Genomic DNA, 23,039 nt, shown 5'->3' with positions numbered 1-23,039 from the left:
GGTAGGCTATGGGGAGAGCAGACTTTATCTCGAGGGGTATGGAAGTCATGGGTAGGCTCTGTGTGCGTGTGTGTGTCACATGATCACATTTCCAAATTGGGACGCTCACTGTAAGTATAGCAAGGAGCTAGGATTGCAGGGATCCAGGTAAGAAATGAAGGAGGTGGGGGAGAGGGGAAACAGAGTTGAGAGAGGCTTGGAGATAAATAAAATAGGCAAGAACTGTATTTAGTGGGTAAAGGAGAGAAAGATGTCAAGTTCAGAATGAAAAATTCTGGCTTGAGTCCCTGAATGGATACTATCCCTTCTTCCAGCAGGCGGTTTATCATCCTCACACCACACCCCTGTACCCGTGGAAGGGTTCCTGGTGGCCGAAGAACCCATCATCTCTCATCCCCACCCTGGAGTCACAACAGTCACAGTCCTTCAAAGGGTCTCAGGTCACGTCATCAAAGGTCGTGAAATGGTCTTGCTCCCTTGATTCTGGTTAGAACATCCACCAGGTGTATCATGTCCAGTCTTGGTCCCTGATGAAGGGGGAGTTTATCAACCGGAACTTGTCCAGGTAAGGTGACCATCAGGAAACCGTGCTAATCAGGAAGTTCTGAGGGACATGGGATTGGACAGTTTGTAAGGGGATATGGCTCCTGTGTGCAAACATCTTTCTGCTTAGCAACCCTCTGAAGGCCAGGCCTGCAAGCACCCCTGCACAGCACTCTCTGCCTGGGAGCTGGTTTGTGGGGAGCTGCTCCCCTCTGCTGGACAGATAGAAACCTGTTCTCTTTCCATTTAGAGATTTTCTTCCCTAAGTCACAAATTCACAAACCCATAGTGAGAGTTGGAAGGGGCTAGAGGTCAGGTGTAGTCCCCCCCATGTTCAGAAGGGGAGACTGAGGCCAGAGAGTTACAGGAGGAGCTGGGACGAGGCGTGTGACGTCTTCCCATCCACACCAAGTCTGGGAAGCATCCCTTAGAATCCTGGAGGTGTGGGCTGGAAGAAAACCAGCTCCTGGGAACTCTGCACACACCTTAGCTCGAAGGACAAGCAGCAGGAGAAGGAGAAGGGGTGGGTACCTGACTTCAAGTAGAGGCATCAGAAAGCTGGAGAGGTGCTCACCCAGGGAAGTGGCCCAGGGCCCACCAGTCAGTCCACTCACTCTGGATAATTCCCCATCAGCCTGTGGGAGTGAGCCCCGCCTTGCCTAACTCCGCACTCCTGAAAAGGTTATGTATAAACAGAACTTTGGCCGATCAGCTGCTCATGTCACCCTCGCCCTCTTCCCGTGTCCCAGATATCCCCCCCACCTTTCTCATACACGGCCCTGTGTTCGTGGAGTAGTTAGGGCAAGCTCGCTGCTCTGACAAACATCAGCATGTATAATAGCTTAAACACAATGGAAATGTACTGTTCACTCATGTCACCAGTTCAAAGAGCTTATCGGAAAGGGGTGTGGCAATGGGCTCTGTTCCACATCGTCACTCAGGAACCAGGCTCTGCCATCTTTAACACAGGGACATCGATTTCCAGCCAGCAGCAAAGGGAACAGCATGGAGGGTGACACATGGGAGTTCATATAGGCCAGGCTGGGAAGTGGTGGCGGCAAGTGCAATCATGTTCCATTGGCTAGAACTCAAAGGAGTTAAGGAGTGGGTTAACTGTTGGAAGCTTCTGGAAAGGAGAAAGAGAACAACAGAGGGAAATAGAGCACAGAAAGAGCAGATGAGAGAGAAGGAGTCCTCCCTAACTTATGTAGGAAATTATGTATGTATGTGAAATGGACTTGGCTTTGCTTAGAAATAGTACAAATTGTGGACCCAGCTAAAATAGTGTTTATCACGGAGATACTCGATTTTGAAGGACTTTCCATATTATACCACTTCAAAATATTTTCAAAATGCAGCGGTTATTCACTCTGTAAAACAATGCAAGTAACACAGATACATTCTATATATTTAAAAACTATAAGGCCCCTTCCCTCCTTATTCTTTCCCTCTCTGTCTCTCAATTTCCAAGTTATATATTGCTGTAATATTTGAAATTTTCCAAGGAGCAAGTATTTTTTTTTATAATCAGAAAGAATAAAGATTGAGAGGATGAAAAAATAACCATGCTCTTTATATTAGTTTCCTAGGCCTGTTGTAACAAAGTACCACAAACCAGTAGCTTAAAACAATAGAAATGTATCCTCTCACAGTTAAGGACGCTAGAAGCCCACAGTCAAGGTGTCAGGAGGACCAGGCTGCCTCTGGGACTCTGGATAGAATCCAGAATCCTTTCTTGCCTCTTCCTCACTTTGGTGGTGGCCGCCAACCCTTGCTGTTCCTGGGGTCACAGCTGTGTCACTGTCTTCACATGGCAGCCCTCCTGTGTGTCTGTAGGAAGAGACAGGAGGAACTCTGTGAATTGAGGGAAATGCTCTATCTTGATTGAGGCATGGGTTATAAGAGGGTATTCCTTTATCAAAATCCTTTGAAATGCACACTTAAGATTTGTACATCTCAATGTAGGCACAAAGTTCGTTCTTCAAATAAAGAAAAGAACTTTCATAAGAAAAGAAAAAAAAACTATGACCATGTATGACAATGCTAGGGCCTGTCGTGGGTCCTGAAAGAGCCCACCCAAATGAGGGTCCCTGAAGCTCACTTACAGCTTCAGTGGTTTCATTAGCTACATGGTACAGCTGCCTCTGCCCCCCGCTCACATTCTGGCCCGCTGCTCACGTGGTAGTTGCGTGACTGTGGACAAGGTGTTTGATAGCTTGGTGCCTTGAATCCCGACTCTGTAAAATGGGTATTATTATGGAACCTATCTCATTAGATTGGTAAATAAATTACATAACTTATAATACTAACTCGTGCACAGTAAGCCCTCAACATTTATAAGCTATTATTATTGTCTGCAGAGGTAGTTTTCTAAGGAAAACGACGCAGGAAATTCTGCTAAGAGCCACATAGACCTAGTGAAGCATCCTGAGCAGAGTTGTAACGTGCCACCGCTCTGCCTTTTAGAAATAATCACTGAGGCAGCAGTGGGGAGGGCGGACTGGACGGGGGAAGAACGGATTGGGAGACCAGTGATAGGACTGTCGTCACACGAACATGGGAGACAGTATTGATCTAAAGAATTAAAAAATATATAACTGGAGTCAAAGGATACAGACTTTGAATATGTTTTAGTAACAATGTAAATAAGAGCAGATATAAAAATTAAGATCGGTTTTCATATTTAAAAATATTAAGATAAATGAAAAATTACCGATTGAAGCAAAGCCAAAGAAAAATTAGGATGAATAAAATATCAAATCTCGAAATAAAAGTTTTAAAAATACAAATTGTTTCATATTGCAAAAGGTTCTTCAGCCACCCTCCCTGCTGATGCTAAATTGCGAATACTTTTCACAAAGTGCGATTCTACAAATTGGAACAGACAGAAAAGTAACATGGACTTTCCTACTACTGGGGAAGGTCGTCCTTCTGGTGAGCCTGTCTGCTGGTGTACACTCCTGGGTGGCACTGTTGGTCACAGGGAAGGTGTGTATGGCTGTCCAACCGGTCTCCAATTGTCGCTTCTCCCGTTGACCCTCTTCTCAGTGCAGGAGAGCCCTCGTGCATCCCTTGGCATTTCCCATCATTTTCATTTTAGGCCTTCTCTTGGCGATGCTATTTTACTAACCAACACATTTTTTATTTTTCTATTCCCTCTCTGCAAAGGGAATCCAGCTGTCCAGCTAACCCACACTTGGGACAGGAGGGAGGAAGGGAGCCATCCCCAATAGGCAGGTCCGCTGAGGTAGCTCCTCTTCACTGCCCTGCTTTATCATGTTTCCCTGCTTTTTCTCGTCCCTTTGCCTCTTTCTTTTCCTCATTCCTGCTGGTTCAAATCCTGCTCACCCTGCAAAGGCTGATCAGCACTGATCTCCCAAAAGTCCGTCACTCCTCCTCTCCCTTTCCCCAGCTTTTGTCTTGACGTTGGCAAGGCGTGGATGTGTGAAGATGGGCAAGTCATTAAACCCTCTTGCCCTGTTTCCTCATCTGAGAAACATCTGAGCTTGAGCAACATTGAATGTAAGCCCCCATCAGATTTGATGTTTTAAGACCCTTTCAGGCCTACGGGGCAAAAGAACAGAAACAGTAGTGTGTTTCCCAGTGTGTCAGCCGTGTCAGCGCCCGCCCGTGTACAAGCCTATGCATTGAAGGTCCGCGTGAGTTTCAGTTTGCACGTCTCGAATGGAGCTGTGTCCTTGAACGTCCACCCTCGGGGTGGCCGGAGGCATCATTTTGCAACGCTGTTGGCAGGGGGCTACCTGCGACCCCGCAGCCCTCCCGGGCGTCCCGGGTGGGGCTAGCCCTCCCGGAGCGCCGAAGGATCCCGGGTTCTTCCGGGGTTCTGTGTCGAATCTGCTGGCGGCGAGCCGGTGCCGCGTTGCGGCGTGTGGAATGTGCGGCTGCGCGCGCGCCGCGGCGTTTACGCGGCGATTTCATCATGCTCGGGGCCCGGCGGCGCGCGCCGCTTCCGCCGCCGAAGTCTCCGCGCCGCCCAGGGCCGCCGGCTCATGCCCTTTCCGCGCCGGGCGCTGCTTAGAGCCGCCAGCGCCGCTCTGCTGCTGTCGCTGCCAGCCCGGCTCCCGGCCCGGCCACCGCTCCTGCCTCGCCGGCCCCTCAGCACGCGCGCCCCCGCCCCGACCTTATTCTCCGCCGCCTCCCGGAGCAGCATGGACGGCGCCGGGGCTGAGGAGGTGCTGGCACCTCTCAGGCTCGCCGTGCGCCAGCAGGTACCGGCATTCTGCGCCTTCCCTCTGGCCCGGGCGCTGCCCGCAACCCTCCCGTCCTGTATCCTGTCCTCTTTCTCCCCGGGCACCCGTCCACCTGGCCGTGACCCCTCGCCTTCATTCTCTGGAAGCCCTTGGTTTCCTGGCATCTTCCTCGCCTCCGCCACTTTGGACCCAGGTCCTCGGGTGCGTCGGCCACCTTCCCTCCCACGGACCGCCGTCCTTCCCTCATCTTGGGGGACTCCCTCGGATCCCCTGGGACAACTGCATCCCTCGCTCGCTCGCGATCTGTCCTCCTTTCCCCATCTTTGTTACTGCCCGCGCCTGCTCTCTCCCCGATGGCGTTGCGATCAGTGACCCTTTGCTTCTCCTCCTGTCCTAGCTCAGTAACCTCAACTTCGCTTTTCCAGCCTCCGCTGTGATCTTTGTGCACCCTGGGTGCCGAGGTTCCTAATTCTTCCCTGGTCAGTCACGAGCCGAAGCTACGGCTTCTCTCCTCTCACAGCCCGGCTCTTCGGGATGCTTCGCGTGGTGTTTCCTCCTTGACACCTTCCTTCAGGCAGTGCTTAGTTTGCCGAACGACCGGCTGAGAAAAGACAGAGTTGAAACGTGGATGTGGGGGTGTGTTGAACTTTTCTTTTTTCCCCTTCTAATAATGATGTGAGTTCTTCATCCTTCGCTCCTGTCATTTTTTTCTGGTTTCCGAAAGGGCCACTTGGAATGAGTGAGTTTCAGATCGTAAACCTGGGAAACCGTAAATGTTACTCGGTGAAGTCAGCCATCCTTCGTTTGGAACATTTCGAAATTTGATTTTGCGGAAGGGAGGGACGTTTTATGGCTGGAGGACTTGGTGATTTGTACAGGCCCGCTTTTCCTAGGGCACTGCGTGGATAACTGAATTTAGAGAGGACGAGGAAAGGATTATTTCAGATGAATTTTCACATCCAGTCAGGTAGAGCCAGAAGCTTGGAATAGGAGCCCGGGGATCGATGACTTCGTAGTAAACATGAAACGAGTTTCTCCTGCACGGGCGCCTGATGCAATAACTTGCCTTAGCTACAGAGGGTGGAACCCTCTCTCAGCAATAATTCATTGGGTAGAGCTGCTACAAATCCAGCAAATCCTGCCACTTTGCAATGTCTACTTCTTGCTATTGTGAACCTGACTGAGTCAGTAGTGTTTTATTTTGCAATTTCACTATGGGCTTAATTTTTTTCATTATTATCAGGACTCTGTGTATGCTTATTGTCCGTCTCTCTACACCCACGGTCCCCAAATAAAATTAGGTGTGGTCCCTTTGTCTTTTCTGTGACTCTCAATTTTTTTGTCATGTCCTTCACTTTCATGTCCTACATCTAATTGAAAAAAAAAAGAAAAGAAAAAAACCAAAGCACATGCCCAAACCCCTCCCTCTGCCACGTTAGTCTGGAAGTGGAGTGCAAATTACTCATCTGTAGTCAGAACTGGGGAAGTAGTTAACTTTGATGGAGGAACAACCTCCCCATGCCATGACTATCTCCTGTATTGTTTATGTTGGCTTGTTTGTTAATTTTTTCTGTACTTTAAGGTATTTTCTGAATATGTAAGTTAGTTTATGTAAGTTAGTTCACGTTCTTTTTCTAATTTTCTAGGACCACACATATATGAACTTTAAATCACACTGGAAGGGATTTAAAGACTTCTAGGTAAACCCATTTTGGTTTTTGCTTATGAGGAAATGAGACATACTGTCCCATCTCTCCATTTTGCATATTTCCATTGTGAAGTGTATGCAATTGAAGACATCCTTGGAGTGGGAATTTTAAGGTGCTTAACAACTGGTCTTGTTGGTGGGATGTGTTTCCGACAAATACGTGTTTTGTATTAATTTGGTAATTGACTGGGCTGTGTAGATGCTGTCGCTTTTAAAGGTTTGGTTTGTTGATTGACTGACATATTTTCCCATGGCATATTCCTAGGTATTTCTTGGAGGATTAGTTAGAAACTTGTAGGAGGGCTTCAGAATATCAGGAAAACTGCATTAGTTGTTTGATGAGGGCACTATAGGACAATTTAGTTTTTAAAATATTAGGAATTAGCATAGGGTGGCCAGCTTTTATTTTGCCAAATAAGGACATTTAAAAAATGAGTACAGGCATCAAACTGCCACCTGAATTCGTGTTTCATTTCATTAAAAAAAGGATATTTTAATATATAAGAAAAAAAGGCAGACCGTAAGTCAGAATAAAGAAGTTATTTATGTTGAGTAGGTTTAGCTTTGAAAAAAGATCTAATACTTTTTTTTTTTTTAACCATATAGTAATGAAACTTCTGTTCTGCAGTGTCTTGTTTTGGATCTATTGCTCTAGGGCACTGGTCTCAAATTGTGGTCAGCAAATCCTTAGAAGTCCCCAAGGTCAAAGCCATTTTTATAATAAGATGCTATTTTCCTTTTGCACTGTGTTCACATTTGCACTGATGGGTAAAACTGCCTGCCTTTAGCACTGATCAAGTGAGGGACACCAAGCTAAGTCACTGGATTCCTCATCGCACTCCAACAGAACAGTGAAAAAAGAAAACAAGAAGTTTTGCTGTAGAGTGTCCTTGACGGAGCAGTAAAAATTATTAATTTTATTAAATCCAGACCTGTTTTCATCCATCATTTTAATTTTCCGTGTGACAAAATGGGAAGTATGCATAAAGCATATTGAAATATGATGACTGTTTCAGGGAAAACATTTGTATGACTGAGTTCCAGGCTGAACCATCTGCCTCTTTTAATTGAACACTTTGTAAAATGTCTGAGAAAGTATTGTTATTCAGTCTTGGGTACTGGGCATTCGTTTTTCGGGAAAATGAGTGAAGTGAGCCTGTCATTTCAAGAAAACAGCTGATCATATTTGTGGCCAATAATAAAATTAAGTTTTTAGGAAATTTTAGAATTTTGGAAAATTCATTACTGTTGTTTATAATGAATTAATAAATATTTAAAATTTGCATTTTAATTTCTAATACAGTTAAAATTGATAGAAATGACCCACAACAACAAAAGCATTTTGGGGTCCTTGGTAATTTTTAACAGTATAAAGAGGTTCTAGGACCAAAAGTTCTAGAACTGTTGCTTTAGGGGAATGGACGTATCTGATTTCTATGAAGACCAGTGTGGTCTGTTGGCTGGAATAGCCCCCCAGGAGCTCCCCTTCTCGCAGTCTGTGTACCCTTTGCAGCCCAGAGTTTTCCCCAATACTTTCCTGTTTTCACTCTCTCATTTCCCATCATTCTTCTATCCACTGCACCCTGCCCGTGGTGGCCAGCACCGCCCTTGCCTACTACCCTAAGGGTACCTTTCTGTGATCATGTGACCTGTCTTCAGCGTTTAACTGTGTTGATCACACTCCCCTGTCAACAATTGCTGCCCTCTCCCTTGGCTTTGTCTAAACATTAAGTGACATTCATTAGCTGAAGAAGTGTATGTGTCAGGGTCTCTTTGTACAAACAGGACCTGTTGAGATGATTTTTACTTGATCTAGAGATTTAAAGGGGAACTGGTGTAGAGATTTGGTGAGATGTTTTCATATCATTGTCTGGATTTAAGAGGCCATGCTAAAATGACAGGTGGATGTAGCTTGATGCTCTCCCAAAGTAACTAGTATGGAGAAAAATAGCCAAGGATTTAAAAAAAAAAAAAAAAAAACACCCTGAAACGTAATTGTCAAGATAAGAGAGGTTTTTGAAGAATTGCTGGATGGGCTTTCGTTATATCCCTGAAGATGTATTTCCAGAGTTTGGATCTGACTTCACGGTTTACTAGCTGGTGACATTCAGCAAATTTGTTAACCTTTCTGTAGTCAAACTTCTTCATCTATAATACAGGACTGGAGTTATAAAGATTAAAATGTGATACGTGGTTCATGTGAGGACTGACAGTGCTGCCCCGCCCACAATACGTAGTAAGTTCTTGGTAAAATGTTAGGTATCATTCTGAAGTGAGTGTGGCTTAGTGGAATGTTGGTTTTACCAAATCGTTGACGTCTTCTGAATTTGGTAAGACAGGATAGTAGAAAAGCCTTTTTAATGAGTTCTTGGGTGGTCTTTAAATGATGATTTACTGTTTAAATCACTAACGATAGGAATAGACATGTGAATTAACATTGTGTTTTGATATTTCATGTTTTCTTATACTGTAATTGGGAGGATACAGATAAAACCCAGATCTTAGTAGTAGTTAGAGACTTAGGGTGAAGAGCCCTGGAGTTTTCTCTGCATTGATCTTCTGAACTGAGAGTGCCTATTAAAGCTCTTGCTTAATCCACAAAGGGCATATGAAACGTTTATGAAGTTTTTGTCCATAGCTATAAAACACTTGGAAATCTGAGACGAACCCATAAATCTAAACCAGAACCCTCTAGCCCCATGTGTGTAAAGGCAAACACCTTGCAAAGTTGAAGAAATGTTTTCTTGTTTTTCTTGGCCGGCTGAATACGTGTCCTGATCTGTATGAAGGATCCATGAAGATCCTGCAGAATGATATCTCACCTAATAACTACTTTGCTTTATAATCACAGGCTCTTAGTTCAAATATATGTTTTTATGGCAAGAATTTATCCAGGAACTAAGCTTCTAATTGATGTTTCTTAAGGCTAATTTAGAGACATTGATGACGTTTAACATCAGTTTCATTGAAAACACACACACACAAACACACAAAATACATTTGGGTGGTGAAGAAGAGAGAGAAAAAGTAATTAGAAATTAGGAATCCTTAAGTACTTTCATCCATGTTTAGATCACCTCCAATTCTTTTGTTTTCAGGATTCAGTCATTACAAATCATGATTTTAAAAGTGATGGAGGAAGATTAATTTTAAACTCTTCCTACCTGTACCTTTACTTGTGGCGGGCTTGCCAGTGCCCTTCGGGAAGCTCCAAAAGAAAAAGTAGATGAAATATGAGATATTGGCAGTACTTGACATACGGGTAGATAGTCAAAAGAATCGCTGGCCTGCTTCTTTCAGACATTCAGAGTTACTACTTGCCAGCCTTTTCAGGATAAAGGCTCTCACAGAGTTCTTATCCCCATCAAAAAGCACCGTTAGCAAACATTTATGTTTTATATTGAGTGTATGTTCTGATGGATAGAGGAAGGGAAAAGAACACCGAATGAGTCAAGAGTAAACCAGTAGATATTACTGAGTATTGAGTGCTTGGCACTGTGCTGGGTTTAGGTTATGATATCAGTCCACAAATATTTGAGTGTCAGAATTAACATGCCCAAATTCTGTCCTAAGACAGAGACAGATAAAATGCATGTACATAGGTGAGCCAAAGCATTGAAGGGATGATTTCCGGTCTTGTAAGTGTAGTGAAGAAGCTAAAATAAAGTTAGAAGCTGACTGGGGCCATTGCATTAGCTAGAGAGCTCAGGATAGTAGGATAAAAACTGCTGGGATAGTATAATGACAGACCAGACTTATTTGTACACAAGAGAATAAGAGGAAAAACAAATTCAGTAGCTCTGAGCTTTCACACCCAGCTTCCCCTTTTACACCAGGTATTTTGGAATTCGCCATTACTATCCTGTAATGAAATTCTTACGAAATCCATACTAAATCTAATTATAGAAAAAATATATAGACATGTAATGCTCTAAATAAAATACAAAGAAATAAAAAGAATTGCTATTAAAATAATATATATTTTAATATGCAAATTTGGGGTATGACTCCACTGGAAGTTCTGCTGAAGTAAGCAGATGCTCATACATGTTTACTGTGAATGCAGTTGCTATACGTGCACATTGTTAGAGGTAAATTGTGTTGATTGCTCAAACACCACAGTACCATTGCTGTGGGTCACATGGTTTTGTTTGTTTCGAATCCTAACAACTCTTTTTAAAACTGAATGAAACAAGGTATAGTCTTCCTTTAAATTACATTTTCCTGGGTGCATTCCTGGAAAATTGAGTGTATGCTAAAACTGGGAAAATACTTCTGATTATATGTAAGCAGAGTCAGGCTCTAGGTTCAGGTAACTATAAACAGTTTTCTCACCTCCTGAGAGGGGCATTCTAAAGTAGGGTGACTTGCCGGAGAGGGAGGCTGTCATTGAATGAGGGGTAGTAGGCGGGAGCTTGGAAAATGTCAGTAAGGGGAAAGGATGATGACAAGCCCTTTAAAGGAGCAGGGGTTTTAGAAGGAGGAAAGAGGCATCGGTTTGAAAGTACAGAGGAGAATAAGGACATCTATTCCATTTCCAGCCCCTGAGGATCAAAGGGGTAGGGAAAAAACTACCCTCGTTGAGACAGCTTCAAGGGAGAAGTGTCTCCAAGGGGCTATTGTAAGGTTGGAATATTTGGGAAATACTTCACAGAGGATGTGGTAGCATTTCATTAAGTAAAGGGAAGCACTTTTGAATAAGAGGACAAATACCATTGAAGACATTGAGGTAGAATCAGTCACCAAATGAGGGATGCTATGTGTCTGTGAAAAGAAGGCATACTAAGATGGGAAAGAGATAACATGAATTAGGGAATTTGGTGCCTGGTGTAATCGTGTAGACACCTTTGGGTGAGAGACAAACTGGTGATCTGTTACAGCCGTCTCCTCTGTGAAAGGTGAAAGGGAGAGATTAGCTTTGAAATTCTGAAGTGAAATTCACCAGATGTTGGGAGGCAAAGTAGGATAACTTGATGTTTCTTGTTTGGGAAATGGTAGATTTTGTTGCCATTCACAAATGGAGAGCAACACACAGAAGAAGGGACAAGTTTGGAGCAGAGAAAAATAATTCAGTTCTAAACAAGATGGGTTTGATACATGTAAAAAACAATTAGGCCACAACCAAGTTGAGGGTTTTTATAGCATAATAACAGCTATAAAACACTTGTGTGCCTACTTTGTGTTAGGTACTACTGAAAATAGTCTACTTAAGTTGTTTCATGTATTCTTTATAACAATCCAATGAGGTTAGTATTGTTATTCTGATATTACAGAGGTTTTAGTTTGCTTGGATTTCACAATCAGCTGATCAAGTATTAAAACCCAGGTCTTTTAATCCCTCTTAAGTACTGTATATTATACAGCTTGTCTAGGTGTGAACTTTCATATATTGTTTGGATTTCATTGTGCTTCGTAATTCTGAGAATTCAGTCTTTGAGCAATTATAGAAAAATTCATAGCCATTATCTTTTCAGATATAATCTCTTATAAATTTTCTCTGTTCTTCTGGATTGTCAGACTCTCATTCTTTTCTCTATGTCTTATTACCTAATCTATATTTTTAACTCATTGTCTTTCTGCTTCGTTCTGTGAATTATCCATGGATACTTTCTTTTGGTCTGTCTTCTAGGTCACAAATTCTCTCTTCAACTGTATCTAATCTGCCTTTTAATTTGTCCAGTGAGTTTTTAATGTCAGTGATTAATTTCCAGATGATGTGTGTAGTTCTCTTTCAAATTCCCTAATTGTTTTTGATAGTCTCTTGCTCTTTGTTCATGTTTTTTTCTCCCTTTATTTTTTTTAAATGCCTTAAGCATTTAAAAAGTATATTTCATCATTCTGATACTTTGGGGGCATCTTATTCTGTTATTTGTCATTTGTGTTGAGTCTCACTCATGGTGGCTTGTTTCCTCATGGGTTTTTTAATTTTGAGCTGAGTGCTTCTTACTTTGGTGACATTTATCTGGAAAGTCCTAAAAGAGCTACATGGAAGGTTTACTCCTTCAGAGGGCAGTGGCTTCTGTTCAGCACCCAAGGGCTCTGCCAATTTGACAACTTTAATTTCTCAGCTTGGAGTTTCCTGGACTGTGTAGGTAGTGTTTTGTTAGTTTGCTTTCCCAGATTACCTATTCCACCACATTATTTTAAGTGTGGGAATCAGTGTACAAGAGGTAGGTTGTTGTACGTGAACAAAGTAATCTAGAGAAACTAACAAGGAAAAACATCCAACAATTAAGCAAAGGGCAGAGGAAGATGATCCAGTAGTAACTGAAAAGAAATGGCTGGCGAAGTAGGTGGAGAACTACAGTCATTTTTTGTGAGTAGAGAGGAGAGAGATTCGAGGAGGGTGGTCAGTTTATTGATTTTTCTGTTCATAGTACTAATCTTGCTCTTTTATGCTTTTTATCAGTGCTTTTTTCCTCCTCCTTCTCCAGCTGTCCCCTTCCCCCAAAGGAAAAAAAAAACCCACACTAGTAATAATCACCTTAAACCCTTAGAGCATAGTTATTTGTATACTTGTTTGTATGTTCTTCTGGAGTATAAATGCTGAGGAGAGACCTTCAGTTATTCACAATGACCTTTCACATAATAAATATTTGAATCTTAGACAGATGCTTTTTAAAAGGCATGCTTAAAAACTGATTCCTAACTTTTCTTGACTTCTGAAACCAGTCCTGACTGTATATTCTCTTTGTTGGCTAGGGAGATCTTGTGCGAAAACTGAAAGAAGACAAAGCACCCCAAGTAGATGTAGACAAAGCAGTGGCTGAGCTCAAAGCCCGGAAGAGGGTTCTGGAAGCAAAGGTGAGTGTTGGGATCCTAAAATAGGAAACATAAGTAGGTATAGGATTGTTCATCTTTGTTTAATCTCTGTGGGTGAGAAAGACCTAGAAAAGTTTCTGAACAAGTACCATTTGCCTTAGCTCTGTTTGTTCAGAATGCCTGCCCCATCTCCTCTACCTGGCAGGCAGACTTCTCATCCTTTCAGTGTGCACCTCAAAAATGTCACCTTTCCTCTGCCGTCTTCCTGGTCGCTGTCCTGCCCCTCCCCCCAGATCCTAGGCTCAGTATGCCCCATGAGTTTCCCTGCAAGGCATTGTGTTTGTTCTTTATGAATTCTCCTGTGCTCGGAAATAATGGTTTTGTGTTTACAATTTTTTTTTTTTTCCTGCTAAGGAGAAGGTCTGTCCATCTGATACACACTCTCAAATTTTTCAAACAATAAATCTCCCATCACCAAGCTGAAACAGTTTGGAGTTTTAAGCCAGTATTTTGCCTCAGTGATCCACTGAAAATTCAGATATTGCGTATCAGTATCTGCGTCTAAGTAAACATAGGCTTGTAGTCTTGGAAATGATCATATACTTTCCGAAATAACTAAGGAAAGGCATCTTCTCTGTAACTCAAAGGGGGAAGAAAACCCTGAGTTTGCTATTTTTTTTAGGGTTATTAAAATTTTGGTAAATTTTATACTGACTTTTGCTGAGGAATAAACTAAATTTGTATATATAAATTCAAATTCCCATGCATCCCTCCAGTCACGTTTTCTATTTAAAACTCCCATCCAGGAGCTGGCATTACAACCCAAAGATGACATTGTAGACAGAGCAAAAATGGAAGATACCCTGAAGAGGAGGTTTTTCTACGATCAAGCTTTTGCTATTTATGGAGGTAGGAGATTAATGATAGAAAGAACAATTGTGTTATTAGTGGCTTTAATATTGTTTTTAAAAACATGGCTTGCTAACTGATATCTAATTGTATGAGGTCATATAAAGCAAAGGGTAGATATTTTTCTTCCATTTGTTTAGAATCGGCCATTTGGTATAAAATCAGTTTTTATTTCCTTCCACCCTACTTATTCTTGAAGATTGCTCCTTTTTCATTACAGTGTAATAAAATTGTTGGAGGCCCAGGTATTAAGCATTTAATATACAGTTGGCCCTTGAACTGCACGGGTCCACTTATATGTGGAATTTTTTAAAATAAATGCTGTAAATGTATTTTCTCTTCCTTATGAGTTTCTTAATAACATTTTCTTTAGCTTAGTTTATTGTGGGAATACAGTATATATTAGTTTGGTGCACAAGTAATGGAGGTTTAAAAGGTTAAAAACAATTGCAAAAGCCGCGATTGCTTTTGCACCAGTGTAATAATACATATAACACACAAGATATGTGTCAATTGACTTATGTTATCAGTAAGTCTTCCGGTCAATAGTAGACTATTAGTAGTTAACATTTTTGGGAGTCAAAAGTTACAAGTAGATTTTTGATTGCATGCGGGTCGGCATCCATAATCCCCCATGTTGTTCAAGCGTCAAAGGTATGTGTTAGACTTCTTAAAATGCAATGGAGACTGGAGCATTAGAGGGCCATTGTCACACAGGGCACCTATACCGTGCACCTCCACAGAAGTGCAGTGGTAAACCAGATAAACCAGAGTCCCTAGATTATCCTTTATGGCAACTATCAGGAGAAAACATTCTTCATAGGTACCGTGTTTCCCCAAATATAAGACCTAGCCGGACAGTCAGCTCCAATGCGTCTTTTGGAGCAAAAATTAATAAAAGACCGGGTCTTATTTTACTATAAGACCGGGTCTAATATAATGTAATATATAATATAATATATTATAGTGTAATGTAATATAATATAATACCAGGTCTTATATTAATTTTTGCTCCAAAAGACACATTAGAGCTGATTGTCCGGCTGGGTCTTATTTTCGGGGAAACATGGTATGTAGATAAATCTCTACATCTTTCTGAATGCTATGTGAAGGTATGTAGGTGAGTATAATTCACTGATGAAATGTAGAACGATATTTTTCATAGTCAACAGAGATCGTTTAAACAATACAAACTTTTAATACTTTGCCACTGAAACTTGATTCGAGTTTGGCTCAGCAGATCTCTAAATGTTTAACTTCTTGAGGTTTAAATAGTGGCTCAAATACCCAAAAATAAATTAGAGAATTACAGTAGGTGCTAAAATTTTAGATTATTGTTGTCAGCTGATGCAACAAATTATTTTCTAATTTCTATGGCAGAAAACTGTAATCTTTTTGCATTCTGTTTCTTGTATATGGAGAGACGTCCTTCCTTTTCTTTTCTTTTTTTTTCTTTTTGCCTAATCCTACTTGAAATTCTTACTACGGAAGTAGTAAACAGTAAGAGCATTTGAATTTTACTTCTGTCAGCTAGCGGAGGGAAGGCTCTCCAGTACTGAGCGATTTCAGTTGTTGACTTTCATACATGTTTAGGGAGTATGTGAAGTCTGACCGGTATGAGTTTCTCCTGTTTCCTTGTCTTCCCTTGTTCAGCGTGACAAGAAGTGCACATTTTCCTCGTTGGTGTTTTATAGGTGTTAGTGGTCTGTATGACTTCGGGCCAGTCGGCTGTGCTTTGAAGAACAACATCATTCAGACCTGGAGGCAGCACTTTATCCAGGAGGAGCAGATCCTGGAGATCGACTGCACCATGCTCACCCCCGAGCCAGTGTTAAAGTAAGGGCTGACATTCCCTACTATGCCTCTTTCAGTCCCTTTCTGGATTACATGTGCCTTGTGAAAATCTAGAAAATAAAGAAAAACAAACAAAACATTCACCTACTATTCACAGATAACCATGTGAACATTGTATTGGTCCTTCCTGCCTTTTTTCTCTGTAAGTCCCTATCTAAGTATCAACGTTAGCAGCACTCTGCTTCTCACGTAGCGTAGGTGAACATTTGTTTATGTCATTAGTTTTCAAAAGCGTTTTTAATAACAGCGTAGTATTCTGTTTTATGGATATGCTGTAATTTATTTAGCTGCTGCCATATTGTAGGCATTTAAATTGTTTCTGATTTTTGACTGCACTGAACGTCCTAGGAGGTGAATTTTTGTGGATATCCCTGATTATTTCCTTGGTGTAAATTCTTAGAAGTTCTGGGCAAAGGTGTGTATACATTTTAATCAAATACTACTATTTGTGTTGAGGTTTCAGTGCAGAAATTTAGATTGTTCCTACCAACACTATTGAAAGCAGAGCAGGGTTTCTTGAATATAAAACTGAAAAAGAGGAATTCTTAATCGTTTTTTAATCTCGTCACTCCATCTAATGTTGCCTGGTAAAGAGCTAATTTCACTGTTTGCATCCTTTGGGCTCTCAATAATTTCAGCCAGTTATGACAAGATGAATTTCTAATGATGGATCTAAAAGATCAGGACAACCTATTCTTTAGCTACTTGCTCCACAAATAGGAACTGTGGAGAGATAACACCAGTGTCCATACAGGTTTCAGTGACAGAACTCTTTGATTCAGATTCAGTGTCTGTACTGAGTTGTGATTCTTGGCTAGTCACACTCACCATGGTGTTGGTCTTTGCTTAGTAATAATGGGAAAGGCATGGCTTAATTGATTCTGCAAAGTAGTACAGACTTTATGACAAGTTGAGATAAAGTACAATCTACTTGATGTCTTTTTTCCTTACGGGAAGGAAGAACTTGGGTAGAAGATAGGAGTAAATTCGAGGAAGAATTTTCTCTGGTGTACGTTATTATCTACCATGGATATACATCATTCTACAAATGGGAGCTTCCATCTTCCAGGCTCACAGATATAGACTGTGGATAAACATATGGAAGGGGGATTGTCATAAGGTAAAATCTATGTGTCAATTTGTGTCAACATGACAAATTGACTTGGCATTTGTTAACTTAGGACCTCTGGCCACGTAGACAAATTTGCTGACTTCATGGTGAAAGATGTAAAAAATGGAGAGTGTTTTCGTGCTGACCATCTATTAAAAGGTACTGTTCTTCATCTCAGATAAATATCCTTTTAAGTACGATTGATCAAAACAAAGAGTTTAAATTAAACTTTCTCAAAGTTTTTCTATTAAATATTTTTGGGGACATAACATACAAAGACTAAAGTTCACAGATCTTAAGTACACAGATCAAGTCCCTTACTAAAAAAAAACAATATATGCAGATAATTAGAAATTCTAAGTCAGCAAAAGAATCAAGACAATACCACGGGGGCAGCTGGTTAGTTTAGTTGGTTGGAGCGTGGTGCTCTTGACAACAGGGTTGCCGGTTCGATCCCCACATGGGCCACTGTGAGCTGCGCCCTGCACAGCTGGATTGGAACGAAGGCTTGATTTGGAAGCTGATGGGTCCTGGAGAAACATAGTGAAATAAGTAAAATTAAAAAAAAGAAAGACAATATCATGACTTTCCCTGTAGAATCAACCAAGGGATTCATATAAATTAAGAACATTATCTTTGGATTCGTTTTTGTTTTTGTTTCGTTTTGTTTTGTTTTTACCTGTCTAGCATTGAAACTCAAAAATGCATTGCCCTTTTTCCTCTTGATTGAAATTGACATGTACCAACTGTTCTTGTAGCTCATTTACAGAAATTGATGTCTGATAAGAAGTGTTCTGCTGACAAGAAATCAGAGATGGAAAGTGTCTTGGCTCAGGTGAGTACCTGAGAGATGTTATCACAGTAGCTCAGGGAGGTGCTGTCTTTCTTTGAGCATTCGATGACTGTTAAATTCCGTTTGGTGCTGACCCTGTGACACAGTTGTTAAGCCAAGTTTACTGCTGCTCCTCATGGCACCTGTTTTGGCATTTTTTTTTCCCTTCTCTACCTTTTGTGGTTAACCCTTTATTTTAGTCAAAACTAGCAAATTCAGCTAACTAGGCATAAAATTTGTTCTCCTTGGAAACCAGTGTTCTGGGTTGAATAGCAAAACCAGAGGAGGGACTAATGATGGATAGTGTTCAGTGTCAAGGTGGAGATTTGGGGGCAGATATCTTTATGAGCACTGTCTTGTCAGCCACTTGATGTGCTTCTGGTTCCCTGTCTCTGACGGCATGCTGTTGTTCTGAGGACCTGATGCGCAGGCCCTGCTTTTCCGGTAGACTCAAGTTTTATCATTTCTATTTAAGTTGACAGGTTTTAGGGAAGACAAAAGAGACCATAGAGACCATCTACTCTGATTTTTACCAAGTGCAGGAATACCTTCTATATCAGAAGTGGCTCCTACCCTTTTTGTGGGTCACAGACCACTTTACGATTTTAATGAAAACTTAACATCTTCGCCCCAGGAAGACGCACATGTCCATCTATATATGTTGCTGATTTCTCACCTCATGTATTGATTTAAACAAAGTCCATTCTGCCAACACCATATTTGATCCTGAGGTCTGCTTTGACTCACCTCGTAAACTTTATTCACTTCCTTGGGTAAAAAGAAAAAACAACAACCAGTGCTGTGTTCATACATATTTTCTTTACATTGGTATGTAAATATGTGGGGCTGAACGTAGGACTCCCTCACTCTTTGCTCTTTTTCTCATGAGAATTTGCTGGACATTTTTCCACTGTCGGCCTAATTGTTTTTTAACATGCTATTTTTTCCATGTAATAGCTAGCTTTCCAACATTAGCTGAGAACATTTCTCCTTCCTCATTTAAATTAAAAATCTTCTTCATCTGGCAATTTATTTTGGGTCCTTGTGAAGTACATTTTATCCCTTGTTTGAAGCTCATTGCTTTAGTATTGTTACTTATGATTTAGAAAATCAGTTCTTATATTTTGACACAGTTATAGCCACACATTCATTTCTCATTTCCTTCCTTTTCCAAAGACATGACCTTTATTAGAAAGAAGAAATGAAGAACGCTTCTAATTATCCTTAAATTACTCTGTTTCCTATTCAGAATGTTAGACTTACTACATATGCCTTTGATCATAACACGTTTCATTCATTTCCAAGTAAATTGTCAGGAGCAGGAAGTAATTAGTTGATTTGTTAAGTCATATTTTATAGTTTGAGCACTGTGTTTCATCACATATCCTTGTTCTAGTAGAGCACTCTGTTTTGTGATTTGCCACATCACATGCATATGCAGCTGTCAGTATAATTTTCAGTGAAAAGTTAGGGACCTTTGGGAAATGGTCCAGTACTCGCACATGACCCCTGTGGATTCATGGCCAAAGGCCTATTTGTTGCTTGAGCACATAATAGCATTTTCTGCACCTGTTAGTGCCTGTGACAACTTTTAAACTGTATGAAGCACTCCTGTTTTCTTTAAAAGGCTCTCATTGACCCTGTGTGCTAGGAAGAGCTTTATTCCTGTTACTTAGATTCAGCAGCTTAGAATTCTCTTGTTTTTCCTCTCTGTCCATTTTTGCTGACCCATCTCTGCATATACCAGTTTGTAAAGTCATTTTTTACTTTGTGTTATGAAAAATTCAAAACATCTAAAAATAGAAAATCAAATAATAAATACTTTATACTCATCAGCATGTTTCCGTGTTAGCAGATTTGTTGAGCCTATTCCCTACTCTTTCCTGCCTTTGCCCCTCCTCAATTTTTTGACGCGTATCTCAAATATCATTTTATTACATCTGTAAATATTTCATTATATATCTCTAAAAGATAAAAATCCCAAAAACATGAACCTCACTGCTGTTATTTCAGTAAATACTAATAAGGTGTAATATTGTCACATTTCCCTGATGGTCTTAAATGTTACAAGTACTTTGTTTAAATTGGGATTCAGATGAAGTTCATACTTTGTGATTGGTTGATATGTTTCTTAAATCTATTTCAGTCTATAGGTTCTTTATCTCTTTATATTTTCATTGAAAAAATGTTTTAAGTTGAAACATTTCTTTAACGTTTTCTACTATCTGGATTTTGGCTGATTACATTCGTTTGGTGATGTTTAATATGTTCCTTTGTTTCTATATTTCTTATAATTGGGCAGTTGGATCTAGAGTCTTGATCAGCTATTTTTGGCAAGACGCTTAGCAAGTGATAAACGTACTTCTATTAGGAGGCACATGATGCCTGGTTATGTCTTCTGTGAGATGATCGTTGTCTGGATTCATTAGTTGATTAGGAGTTTCCAAATGATGATTTTATCATTTTGTTCTTCCTTTTTTTATTAGCTAGAGTATTTCCATATAGAAAAACTTTCCCTCATCAACTCTTTGATTTCTGAGACACCATTTTTAATGAAAAGTGAGGCTAAGGCTTGATTTCCACTCCCTTTGCTCCCATCTTTTTTTTTTTTAACCTATTTTCAATTAGTTGGGTCCCTGGCGTCCTTCAGAAATGTGCAATGAGTTCCTGTGTACCTCTTCCTCTCTCCCTCCCTTCTTCCATTATGAATTTACAGATGAAAACATTTGATCTTTTTCACTCAGTTGTACTTATTATTCTTATTGCTGGTCAAATTGTCTAATCTTTGCCAATAGTAGTTGTTTGCTAAATCCTTTTGACACAAGCCCAGTAATCTTTGATCACTTGTTTTGAGTGATAAGATATTTCAGACTCATCTTGTACATTTCTTGTCGCAGACTTCTAATCAGCCATTTCTCCAAGGAACCCTGGTGGTTATTAGTGGGACTGCTGTTAGTCATTGCTATCAGACCTTTTAAGTGGACTGAGCTAGGGAATTGGTCTTTTGTTTGTTTTAAAATAAAAATCATGAGTTCATATTGATACTTTTACTTAACATTGGGTATGGGACTTGGCTTTGTTTTATTAGTCTAAACCTGTATCTCTCTTATCTACACCAAAAACTCGAGTTCTCAGTAGCTCCAGGATAATTTCTGATATGCTTTGTCCCATACTACACACATGAATAGCCTCAGAATAACGACACCAACATTACCCTCAACAATATGAATATTGAAATCCGCTGAAAAAATTGTTTTGTTCTTTATTTCCTTAGGGACACACTAGTACTTGGAGTCTAATAACTGTTTAAAATCACATGGAGTCATTCTCTCTGAATAGCTCAGCCACCAGCTGGATATGCAGTTAGTCTACTATTTTGTTTTAATTTGAATTTTTAGAGTTTTATTTTTTTTAATTTATGTTTATTTTATAGTTACAGCAAAAAAATTTCCTATTCAAAGTTAAACTTTCAAAACAATGTACATTCAAATAAATCTAGTGTCTGTTCCTTTTCCCTATTCCCTTCCTATTCCCACAGGTAATCAGTTTTAACCTTGGGGGGGAATAAAAAACCTTTTTAATTTTTTTTTATGGAATATGAACAAAGACGTACAGGTATTTTATGTCCCCTTTCTAGGTACCGTGTTTCCCCGAAAATAAGACCTAGCTGGACAATCAGCTCTAATGCATCTTTTGGAGCAAAAATTAATATAAGACCCGGTCTTATTTAAGACCGGGTATAGTATAATATGATATGATATAATATAATACCGGGTCTTATATTAATTTTTGCTCTAAAAGATGCATTAGAGCTGATTGTCCAGCTAGGTCTTAGTTTTGGGGAAACACAGTAAATGGTAGCATTCCATACATTTCTCCAACTTGCTTTTTTCATATAACAAAATATCTCAGAATGCTTCAGAATAGTATATAGAGATACACCTTATTCCATTTTATAGCCACATAATTCTCCATTGTGTGGATGCACGAGTTTATAGAACCAGTCACCTACTGATGGAGGTAGTCTTTCCCACCTTTGCCTTTACAAATACTTCTGCGGTGAGCCTTGTGCTTGTATCTTTTCATATTTTTGCTGTTGCATCTTTGGCATAGATTCCTGGAAGTGGAATTGCTCAATCAAAAGGTACATGCAAATATAATTTTGCTAGATACTGCCAAATCCTTCCCTTTCATGGGATTTTGATTTCTGTCTGTGTCCTTGGAACGTTTCCTTCCTGACTTTTTTTTTTCATTATGTCTTCTACTGAAAAGCACTATATATTCTTGAATTGCTTGGGAAACAGATGTTCCCCATGCTCTGACTTTCTCCTCAAGTAGGGAGAACCGTTTATTTTTATGGTATTCATATCTTGAAGACTCTGGAACAGTTTCCTCATTGATCCAGTCTCCTGGACAATGGTATGATACAACATTTAGTGAATTTTCCCAAGAATGTCCATAGAAATAGAGACTGGAGGGCTTAATTTTTTTTTTAATTGTTCATTCAAATTTGGGACATGTAGTTAATGTGAGTAAGATACCTTTCTCTGGAATGAAAGTGTCCACTGGATTTATGAGGGGAGAAAATATAAATTGTCATTTTATTGAGTCAGTGCTATGTGCCAGCCCCGTGCTGCATACTTTACATATGTTACTTTATTTAATCTTCATAGTAACCCTTTATAGTGAGGTAGATTCTGTTCCCCCATTTTCCACATAAGCAAACTGAGACTCAGAGTGGTTAGGGAAGAGCTTAATCCTGAGTCACACAACCCATAAGTGGTAGAGTTGAATGATTTCCCCAGGATTTTCTGACTCCACAGCCTTAGTTCTTACAGCCATGAGTTGATTTATCTAATTATTTTGTTTCCATTAGGATATATTTTTTAAGTTTTAAATATTCTTTACTATCAGATGGTTTGTCATAGTTATTTGAAATTCTTGAATTGTAGGTCAAATGTCATTTTAGAGGGTTTGGCATTGATCATCAATCTATAGAATGTTCAATATCCTGGCAAATACACAGAGAAATAAGACACAGCTTCTACCTGCAAGAAGCTTAATGTAGAGTGGGAAAGGAAAGTTATGTGCGCATTTAATTAACAGACA

General features: G+C 40.2%; 1 protein-coding gene across 1 annotated transcript in view; it reads left to right on the top strand.

Moving 5' to 3' along the window:
- Positions 1–4,377: 4,377 nt before the first annotated feature.
- GARS1 (glycyl-tRNA synthetase 1) overlaps positions 4,378–23,039 on the top strand; it is a 42,248-nt gene continuing 23,586 nt past the window's right edge. Inside the window, exons 1-6 of the mRNA XM_033088742.1 lie at positions 4,378–4,772; positions 13,165–13,266; positions 14,031–14,133; positions 15,828–15,969; positions 17,169–17,257; positions 17,857–17,933. Coding sequence (XP_032944633.1) covers positions 4,554–4,772; positions 13,165–13,266; positions 14,031–14,133; positions 15,828–15,969; positions 17,169–17,257; positions 17,857–17,933 — 732 coding nt within the window. The 5' untranslated portion in view covers positions 4,378–4,553. The remainder of the gene's footprint in view (positions 4,773–13,164; positions 13,267–14,030; positions 14,134–15,827; positions 15,970–17,168; positions 17,258–17,856; positions 17,934–23,039) is intronic.

The sequence above is a fragment of the Rhinolophus ferrumequinum genome, chromosome 20 (assembly GCF_004115265.2).
Source record: "Rhinolophus ferrumequinum isolate MPI-CBG mRhiFer1 chromosome 20, mRhiFer1_v1.p, whole genome shotgun sequence".
Lineage (NCBI taxonomy): Eukaryota > Metazoa > Chordata > Mammalia > Chiroptera > Rhinolophidae > Rhinolophus > Rhinolophus ferrumequinum.
Note: the sequence above shows the minus strand (reverse complement) of the source record. Positions and strands in the feature narration are given on the sequence as shown.